General features: G+C 39.7%; 1 protein-coding gene across 1 annotated transcript in view; it reads left to right on the top strand.

The window, feature by feature from the left end:
- Positions 1-2,514: 2,514 nt before the first annotated feature.
- The window catches only part of LOC130927871 (zinc finger protein OZF-like), a 34,056-nt gene continuing 25,566 nt past the window's right edge, over positions 2,515-11,004 (top strand). Inside the window, exon 1 of the mRNA XM_057853971.1 lies at positions 2,515-2,933. Coding sequence (XP_057709954.1) covers positions 2,798-2,933 — 136 coding nt within the window. The 5' untranslated portion in view covers positions 2,515-2,797. The remainder of the gene's footprint in view (positions 2,934-11,004) is intronic.

The raw sequence follows: 11,004 nt of genomic DNA, 5'->3' as shown, positions 1-11,004 counted from the left end.
TGCTTGATGTGTGATGGGACGGTGTGGATTCTCTGTTAAGCTTGTTCGGACAGAATATTAATTTAAAATGAATGAAAACTAAATACTATTGAACATGTTGAAGCGGTATGCAATGTTAAGAGTCTTGTTAGCTGTAGGCACACTATCCTATCCCCCTCACTATCCACTCGCAGGGGCCTGCGCTTGTCAGTGACGTTCCTTATTCTCGCTATATGATTATACAACTTTAACATTTGTTAATAATACGCTCTGTGTGTAGTATCATCCATCGCTTTTCCTTTTTAAATGGGCACTTATAAGCGAACGCAAGAAGTAACAACGGGAAGATTTTTAAACAGGCATTTCACGGGAGAGTATTTCGACTCTTCAGCCAATCATATAGCGAGAGCGAGTGGATAGTGAGTGTCTCTGTCACGTGACTGTATTAGCCGGTAACACGCTCGGCCAAATGGACACACAAGTACGGAAGGTGAATTATGCCAAACAAAGGGTCACCACAATGTCATTATCATCATTTTAAAAATTTAAGTGACGGGTAAAAATAGATTATGACCGGATTTTTATGACCCTGTCAGTCAAAATGACAGACAACGAAAAAGTCTAGCGCAACCTCTGGTACACAGTCAAATTCATCAAAATCATTCTAAAAATGACACTACATTAGTGTTAGATGAAGTGTTTTTTTGTTTCTTTTTATTTATCTATTGCGGATTGTGGTTTGGTTTTTGAAACATTGACTCGTGACGGATGGATCTGCTTCAGCTTTTGAGACCAATCTTTAGAAAAAATCTTCTCAAAATACCCTTTGAATTGGCTCTGGAAAATATTATCAAAGTTGTACTGCTGCTGTGATTTGTATTGACAAACATGTAATTTAGATGTTTATTAATGAATAAATAGACCGTCCAATATTATTGTATTTCTTGAATTGAAAATAAGACCGCCAGAGGGCGTTGCTGAACGCACCGAATGATTTCTGTGAAGAACTACACCTCCCAGGATCCTTATAGGCGAAATGATAACGGTACGATCCCACTTTTGATTTTTTTCCCCTTTCATGTCAAAATATTGTTTGGGTGAATTATAGAAACATTTTTATTTTGAAAGAGAGGTTGTAATTTGGGCTTTTTTTTTGGGGGGGGGGGGGGGGGGGTAGGTGGGTTTTACGTTGTTATAGACCCTACTCACCTACGTCACAAAATGGGCGTGTTGCTGTTTCCGGCTGCCATATTGTACCTCTTTTTCAGACCTATTCTCATTGTTTTCAATTAGTCGAGCAAGTTATAGAGCAATTCATGGAAGCCCCGGTGTTATCTGACGCTGTAAACTCATTGGATCCGTTGCATAAAAGGCGTTACGTGGAAAAGCTTCAGTTTATCCATTCGCCAGATCCGTATTTGATGCCTAAATCGATGTTTTTCGACCCGCTGGCTTCGCCTGACATCTGATATCCTGATATTTACAACTATCTTGTCCACACAAAATCAGCCTATTCTCACGAAAGTTTGAAAAACTTTAAGAGCTTGGAGGCTTATAAATGCTACGTTGCTGGTTGGGTGAAACATGTCCTCGTACACGAAAATTCGGCAGGAATCTTGTGCTCGGAAGGTGAGTTACGAAATTTTCAATTCAAAATCTTTTGTTCTTCCTAACATCCACTGTCAAGTCTAATGTATTTCATATCATTTGTCAATGGAGCTAGGGCTTTTAATGTTTATATGGTTTAGCGATAGCACTCTCACTATATACATATATAATACGTAATAAATATGAAGTGCGATAGCACTACTCCAGATTGTCCCTAGTTGAATTTATTTTTTGGCTTTTGACCTCAATAGTGAAATTGTAAATTAATTGTATGACAACTGTCTGATTATCCCCTTATAATTATATATTTTCAGGTAGTTCATTCACAACGTCTGAGTGTATGTTGTCGGCGATTAGCCTAGCAATGATCTTAATTGTGGTTGTCAGCCCAAAACCCTCTAAATATATATTAAATGCATCTTACCAGATATAAAATGACTACTACATAATCTGTGGTAGTCGTTTGGAGCCCAGTTTTCTCGTCGAATTGCAGCAGTCAATCTCTGTCTCCTCTTCAGGTCTCTCGGAATACGGTAAAAATTCAAGTCTCTCCGTCTATCTTCTCTGTTTTTGCAACCGACCGCCACACACGACTTCACCATTTTGATTATTAATGTTAACGAGCAGAAAAACACGCCATAATAGGAGGAATTTACGAAGCGCTAATGCATTAACATGACTAGTATCCGGACAACATGGCGCGGGGGCGTGGCTGTGACGTCACGTGAGTAGGGTCTATAGGCGAGGGCGAAATGATAACGGTACGATCCCACTTTTGATTTTTTTCCCCTTTCATGTCAAAATATTGTTTGGGTGAATTAGAGAAACATTTTTATTTTGAAAGAGAGGTTGTAATTTGGGCTTTTTTTAGGGGGGGAGGGGATAGGCTGGTTTTACGTTGTTATTGGGCTGGACAGGACACATGTCTTACCCATCATGCAATGCTGGTCGGAAATGAAAAAGACTGGCCAAGGCGGAGCAGTTTTTCCTATGTGCACGTATTTCTTTTCCCCTAGATTTCCGTCACTAAACTAAATCGAAGGCTCGACGACGTGTGCAGCATTAGCCACATTACGTACTCAAACATCAGTCATCTTCAAATCTGGGCAGTCGTTGAAGTATTGTCGCCTACTTTAGCCTAGCCTAGCCGGCTAACCGCTAACAAAGCTGGAAGGCACGTCGTCAAGCGTTCAGAAAACAAGTGAGAAATATGTTCGCGAGAACTACACCGGCTGCAGTGAAGTTCCAAGAGGAACTTTGTGGCGTAAAAGAGGAGCCCCCACGTCACCAAGAATCGACTGTGTGCAAAATAATGCACGCAAAAGTTGTTCTTCACAGACTCGAAGGTTGGTACACTTTCGATGACACGAACACTGTACACCAGTGTTCCCCAAGCTTTTTGCGCTACGGACCTGTGTGGTTTGGGCCTTATTTTCCTGGTGTGGAAGAAAATGGCAGTAAAATAAACACGAAGGTGCTGAAAACGAACATTAAGTGCAGGGAAAATGTAGCTCTCCATACGCGGAATCTTTTTTTTTTTTTTTTTTTAAACGGCGGCCTTTCCTAAAACTTGACTTGGTCGCAGGCATAATGCTCTCAGTGCATTCGGTTTTCTTGCCTCTTTTGCTAGGTTTTAGCAACATAATATGCAGAATGGACTCTGTTGTAGGCTCCTCTTCTGGCTCTTTCCCCGTAAAAAAGCTGTCCAAAGATGTCGTCGCACACAGCTAAGAGCAGCTAACGTTACTGATTACATTGCAGGGTTTCCCCCAAACGCGTAGGTTTGAGCTCAATATTGGTAGGAACGATATAACGGCACAAGGTCCGAATTTTCTGCGTCAACGTGTTCTGCTAATTCTATGAAATCCCAAGAGAGCTCGTGCAGAACCTCAGCAATCGCTGCCACGTGATGAAGGTGAAATACAAGATAAAATGATTTCATGCAGTACCGGGGGAACAAGAGTGCAAGAATGAAATAAATAAATATGCATGTTGGAATGAATAAATGCAGAAATAAATTACATGGAAATAAATAAAACGTGAAATATATGAATGCAAATTGAAATAAATTCATAAATATAGAAATTAAAAAATGAATATTGAAATAGAAGCATTTTAATGACTCATTGAATCATTTAATTTTTGCTCATCTGGACAGCCATACAAGCCGTCGAGTCGCACATGACAGGAGAAAAACGCCAGCACCTGTGTTTACAGTGAAATAAAATGAGTTCTTTTCTTTATCACAAATAGTTGCGACATGTTTTGGTCTTCAATTATATTTTGAAGGTCTTAAAAAGCATTCAATTTGACTTTTAAAATTGTGCAAGAACCGGGGTTAGGCTTGGGCTCTTTTATGCTTTTTATTCCTTTGTAATGTATTTTATGAGACAGTTTTTGTTGACGTCTTCCTGATTTTAATGTGGTGTCAAGCACTTTGAATTTATTTGTGTTGGATTGGATCACAACAAAACATGAATAAACAACAAAATGGGCAAGGAGGAATTTTCTCCAAGGCAAATTTATTTATATAGCTTTATTCAACACAAGGCAATTCAAAGCGCTTTACATCACATGAAGATCATAAAAATCAATAATAATAATTAAAATCAATAGAACGTAAAAAAAAAAAGAAAAGAATCGAAATAGGAAATAAAATTATACATAAAAATCGCATTTAATCACGAATAGAATAAAAAAAATAAAACAGACTGCTACTACTGCTAATAATTAAAATCAGAAATGGAGATAAGAATAGAAAGCAAATAGAATGAAATATATGGACAGTTATGGATATGCAGTGCTAAACAAAAGTGTTTTTAGCCCTGATTAAAGGAGCTAACAGTTTGAGCATACTTCAGACCTTCAGGTAACTTGTTCCAGAGGTGAGGAGCATAATAACTAAGTGCTGCCTCACCCTGCTTGGTTCTTGTTCTTGGAACATACAGGACACCGGTTCCAGACGACCTTAGGGGGTCTAGATATTTCATACGATTCTAACAAATCAATTATGTATTTTGGTCCAAGGCCATTAAGTGTTTTGTAGACGAGCAGTAGTATTTTATAGTCTATCCTTTGACTCACTGGAAGTAGGCCTATAGCGATAACAAATTTTAGTGGGCGATAGATTCTCTCATAAATTATTGCGATATGCGATATTATTGCGCCCTCCCCCCAAAATGTTTTGACCAATTTACAATAACACAGTAAGAATACAGTGTATATTAATAATACTAAGTAATAGAGGTGTGCAAAATTTCTGATTCTTAGATTATTCGCGATTCGGCCGTGGAAGATTTGAGAACGATTCACAAACATCCAAATTCCGATTATTGAAATATGCCAAGTAAAGCGGAAGTAAAACACACTCAGCGCGCCGCGCGGTCTTCAGGACGCAGTGAGGAACGGAGCAAGAGTAGCTAAACATCATGCTTCTCATTACCCGGCCCCTCGGGTAATGCCAATGCTCAACTCACGGCTCTAGCTCAACTCATGCCACGACAGGGATTCCCGTACATTCAACAGATTGTGGCGCACTGCCACACCAAAATAAAAGCCGCCACGCCTTGCAAATGAGATGCATTTTATTGATTTAATTTTTTAAAGACCGTTTCAAACTAGTGGCAGCCGAGTATATTTAATTTTTTAAAGACCGTTTCAAACTAGCGGCAGCCGAGTGTGCAGAGTTCAGCGGAAACCTATTCATTGTGTATTGTACTGTTCGTACCTATGCGGGGCCACCTTAAGAGACGATCGGACTGGGGAGCTGTGACGCAAGGGGAACGATTAGGAAGAGTGGGAGAACGAGCGAGATAGCGGTCGCATGTCGTGGCAGCCCGCTGTTATTTTGTTATTGTTTTTCTTAATTATTGTTACCACAATAAAGTGGGTAAGCCAATAAAGACTTTTCTCCTTCTTCCCCATATCCAGGGCATTACGATAGTTTGGATCGGACATTTCGGCGAAAGTGAGCGGTGTACAGAAAGCAAAGTTTGACTGAATTTGTGTGGAGAGGCGGGCCCCAAAATAAAGCTTTGCTCTATTTTCAGAGCGCCGGTCACAGTACAAGATTTATTAGTTCAAGCCGAGTAAATTGATACATATTCACGGCACAAGAAAGTCGTTTCCGTGTCTATCGATTGGTAAGAAAAAACTGTTTTGTACGAGTGACGTGTGGGTGCTCCCGTTAGGGGGGACATTTCAAGCGGAGTGGTAATTTTTCGGGACAACACCGGTGCGCCAACTTCGACAACGAGGGGCAGGTGTACTTTATCTGTGCTGTTTCGGCTGACGGATATACGCAATTACAGTTGACGAAACTTTGATAAATGCACTTTTTATCGAAGTTTCGCGAGCTCTGGGACACTCGAAAAATGACTCTCATACCTCTCCTTGCTAAGTTAATTGTACGTCGATGTGCGTTTGTGTGGAAATTTAGTTCGCGAACAATGGAAAAAAAACTACTCACCTTCTCACTGAATCTAGTAAAACTTTATACGGCTATTAGAATCCCCCCCACCCCTTGAAATTGGTCCGTTGATAGAAGGACTGCTATTGTTGTGGTAATGTAGTACTTATAAGGGCCAAATAAAAGCAAAACGAAGGACTACGACTGTGGTCTGCAACCCGCGGCTCTAGGGCCCCGTGCGGCTCTTTAGCGCTGCTCCGGAGCTTTTTTGTTTTGTTTTAATAGGATTTATCGGAGGACTAACATGACACAAACATTCTTTCAATTCCATTAATATTGTAATGAAGTTAAACTTGAAGTGGCATCATACAACAGTAGTTGTCACGTGGTGCGTCATTCTCTATAGGATCCACTGCAGGGAAAATAAACACTTAATCATGAAGGCTAATTGTGTATTTCTAGCCAACTTAGTCATTTCGATAGCAGGCTAATATAGCTAGATTCGATACATACAGCCAGTGTTGCTATCATTATAAGGCTTACACAAGGCTTTTCATTTTTTGCGGCTCCAGACATACTGTTATCAGTTTTTTATTTTTTGGTCAAATATGGCTCTTTCAACATTTTGGGTTGCCGACCCCTGAGTCACTACGAGATGTAAGTCGTACTATTGCTACGAGAAAAAAAGTCGTATTATTACGTAGGGTAACGTAGCTGTAATCAGCTACGCATTTTACATATTTGTACTGTAGCCGAGAGCTACGACATTAGCCTAGATAATGAAATACTTCAAATATATCTTTGTTATGGTTCTTATTGGAAGGAAAAAATAATGAAAAAAAAAAATCGCCGTGGCACGACATGGTGAGGCTGTCCGACTCCAAAGCAACCCACCACCACAGCCTCAAAAAGTTCTAGGGCAGGGGTGCTCAAAGTTTTTTGCTCCAAGATCTACTTTTAAATGAGACAACCTCCCGCGATCTACCTTAAGAGCAACATACGGCGTTATGTTGCTCACAAAACACAAATAACTGTGTACGTTTAAAAAAATATAAATAAAAAATGGACGGTAAATTATGTTTTCTCACAAAACATAATTAACTATGTACATTTAAAAAAAAAAAAAAAAAAATTTTTTTTTTTTTTTTTTTTTTTTTTTTTTTTGATGCTGCGAGCTACCCACACTAGCGTTGCGATCGACTGGTCGATCGCGATCGACGTAATGGCCACCCCTGTTCTAGGGGAAACACTGCACGAGATAAAAAAAAAAACACAACAACATACTTGACTGCTGCCGACAGCTGCTACAATGTACATGCACATATTATTACGGTAGATATCATTTATATAGGACTAGATGCAATATAGATTCGGTAGCGTTAGCAGCACATCTACAGAAAGTTAGATGCCGGCGTTAGTAAACGGCTGCCATCTTAAAGCAGTACACTTCCCTGCAAGGGTGTTGTAGCGAACCTTCCAAGCGAACCTAATTAACTTTTTATCTAAAATACTCCTAAATCGGTAAAATATTGACTTGAATCTATCTTTAAAATAGTTTAAAAACTTTCACATGACGAAAGTAGACAAAAAGGAAATTATGGAATAACAGGAGCAATTTTAACAACTTTAACGGTTGATTCACAACATTAAATTAATTGAATGTAGTTTAAAGCTGCTGATACAGAATGGGGACTGGAGTTCTTTATTTACAGTTATTTTTGTATATTTGTTTACTGTTATATGTTAACTTGATACTGAAATAGTAGTTTGGTTTAGCCTGAGAGTATTTTTGAACAATTTTAGAACTAATGTACAAAACATAAAATAAATAAATTTAAAAAAAGGAAGGGGGTGCATCAATAATCGTTTTATAATCGAATCGGAGCCTCTGAATCGTAATCGAATCGTTAGGTGCCCAAAGATTCCCAGCTGTACTAAGTAATATTAAAAAGTACACCCATTTAAACGCAATAAACGTCTTAAATTCAAAAGTACTTTTTAAGAAATCCCAACTAAAAACAATAGACCATGCCTCTTTTAAGTAAAAGAAAACAATATCAGTACCGCACAGAAACACAGAATAAATAAAATGTCTTTTTCAAGGAAAGATAAAATTGCACTTCAAGAACTTAAGCATTTAGGCACAGAGGTATAAAGTTGTCGTAACACAAACAATTGCACTTGAACAACAACAACAACAGAGAAAAATAGATTAATTAAGTAGCAGTAACAAAAATTTGGCTTCACTAAGGATAGGTTTATACTCCAGGTCTTAATGCACAAATCCGATTTTTTTTCATGTCTGTTTTTTTGGCGTGCCCGTTCAGACTGCCTTTGTCAATGGAGCCCGTTCAAGTATCACGCATACGCACTAATTCGCAGTCCGAGATGCGCTCAGCAAAGTGACCGTATGCGCAGAAGCATCAAAACAAATGACACATGCTAGCTGTATGTCATTCCCGGGTGATCATATTTTAATTTCCAAGAAGAGGACAAAAATAACAGACATGAATAATCTCCATTTAGTCCTATATTCAAAGTTTATATGGACTGATAGACACACACGCACCCACATAAGCCTTGACTTGTGTGCGTGACATGACGTGGGTGTGTCAATTTGCCCTGTCTCGACCATGTAAGCAATACTGAAATATTGGTCATTCGGCGTATAGAATTAAAATCGAAAATTGTCAGGCTTATCTCCTTTTCTTCTTCTTTTTTTTTTTTTTTTCATGACCGTGTTAAAGCCCGCTTCTTGCATAAAAGCAGAGTTCAAGCTAGAAGCTAATGCAGAGCTACATCGGGTGGGGACGTGATTTAATAAGCCCAGGCTTCTCCCGTCAGCCCTAGTCTTTTCTTCGGCTGAATTAATCTTATCACAATGCCATCTTGTAACTGTCAATGATACCGATGATGATAACAATAAACAACAAATACAACATCACTCCTGTCCTGCCTGCCGCGTTCGCTATGCTGATGTCATTGCTACGTGAATTCCGATTCGGGAGACTTGAAAGTTCAGACTGCCAGCCACATTCTGGAAAAATGTAGGCCAGATCGGATTTAGACCACATATGAAAGTGACCCAGATCGGATTTGAAATGGTCCACTTCTATGCGACTTGTCACATTCCGGCTGTCAAGTTAATGCCTCACTCGAGTCGGAAAAACACGTAAAAAATCGGATTCATGCATTAAAGGGAACCAAATTCACGTGTGGAGTCCTTCAAGGGTCAATTCTTGGACCACTCTCATTTAAAACGGAAATGTGAACTAAGGTTGGCCAACCATGTTTTTGAATAATATCAATGGCTAAACAATTATAAGCATATTTTCATTTGTTTTTTTTAACGCAACCCTTCCAGATTCTTTGTTTAACCCATAGCAACGCCCTTGACAACGAAAATGCTTTTCTTCGGCAATCTTCGGAAATTACGTCACACCTAGACGTGCGAGGGAAGTCCACTATAGAACAGTATTGTTTGTTGCATTGCTTCTCGGTAAGATCCCACAGCAGTGTGTGGCGATGTTTTGTTCTCGCTCAAACGAAAAGTTGTATGAGTGGCCAAAGGATACCAGGGCACGTAAATGGACATCTTTCGTTCGCACGAAGAGAATAAATTTCACGCCATCATCGAGTAGTGTTCTCTGCTGCAAACACTTCGAAGATGCCTGCTTCCTTAACCGGTCTGCTTATGATCAAGGATTTGCCAAAAAGTAAGTGTGATTTTTGGATAGATGACTGATGACTTTGTCAAAACATAGCTGCCTACTGTTGTGAAATGAACAGTATAAGTTAGCCGAAAGTTAACTCGTGGCAATCCCCGATCATAGTTGTTGTTGCGTTCGCTAGGTTAAGCGTGTTTAAATTGTGCGTCATCTACGATCGTGTTCGAAAGGGTAATCCACTGTCAATCGGGAAACGGGTGTGGATGTGCATATAAATGGGTCGGCGTCGCGCTAATTCACGGTCACGTTGCAGTAAGAGACACACACCGCCGGTGAGTTTGTGCACATTTATTAGTATTTGTATTATGTATTTCCACCTTCATGCTTCAAGCATTGCATTGCTTTTGGACGGTTCAGCGTTCACGGTGATCGCATGATAGGCTTCTAGTTTGTGTTTATGAGAGCCGCTGACAGGTGACAGCTGACAAATAGCGTGTTGGTTTAGCGTAGCCATTGAGTCAATCTCGCAGCGAATCAGCGAGCGCGCAGGTCACGCAGTGAATCATGGGAAATGTAGTCTCGGAACAACACTGAAGTGGTGCTTTGTAATCTGTTCGCTTGTGTGAAAAAACTACATTTCCTCACGCCATTAGACGTCAATTCCTGCCGAGCTGTGTTCTAACTTTTCCATAAGAACTGTTCCATGTGTTAATAAAGAGACAAGGTTGTCAGCACGTCGTGTGTTCGATACATTTGTAAACAAAACGCTCATAACAAGACACTATGCACAATCCGTTTAAGAGACGCTGGAGTGGGAGGCGAGGAGGAGATCGGCGAGTAGCAAACTTCGCGGTCGATTGTGGCGGCAGTCCGCTATTATTTTGTTTTCTTATTGTTGGCACAATAAAGTGGAGAAGGCCATTGATGACTCATCTCCTCCTTTCCTCCCAACGTTTTTATATTATTATTTTATATGCACGAGAGCTGCCGGATCTGCCAAAATGAACATGAAGTCTGATTGTTTTTTTTAACAATGTCATCAGATAGACAAAAACATAAAATTATGTGCAAATGCCTGCATCTTCAAATCATGAAAATAATAACAGCCTATATCTTACCAATCTTGTAATCTCGATGGGTCTTGTCTCCATTCCATATCAGGTAGTCTGGGCACATTGTTTGCATCCTGATTAGCTTCTGGCTAATACATGTACGATCCAACATAAAATTCAAACCTCCTCCTCCTCTTCCTCCAACTCTTCAAAAACTTGGGTCTCCTCACTTGCGCTTGATCTATCACTTATTTCGCTGTTTGAAGCATTGTTTGTAGGGCGGCCGTAT

The sequence above is a fragment of the Corythoichthys intestinalis genome, chromosome 13 (genome assembly GCF_030265065.1).
Source record: "Corythoichthys intestinalis isolate RoL2023-P3 chromosome 13, ASM3026506v1, whole genome shotgun sequence".
Classification (NCBI taxonomy): domain Eukaryota; kingdom Metazoa; phylum Chordata; class Actinopteri; order Syngnathiformes; family Syngnathidae; genus Corythoichthys; species Corythoichthys intestinalis.
The sequence above is the reverse complement of the archived record's forward strand: the minus strand, read 5'-3'. Positions and strand labels throughout refer to the sequence as shown.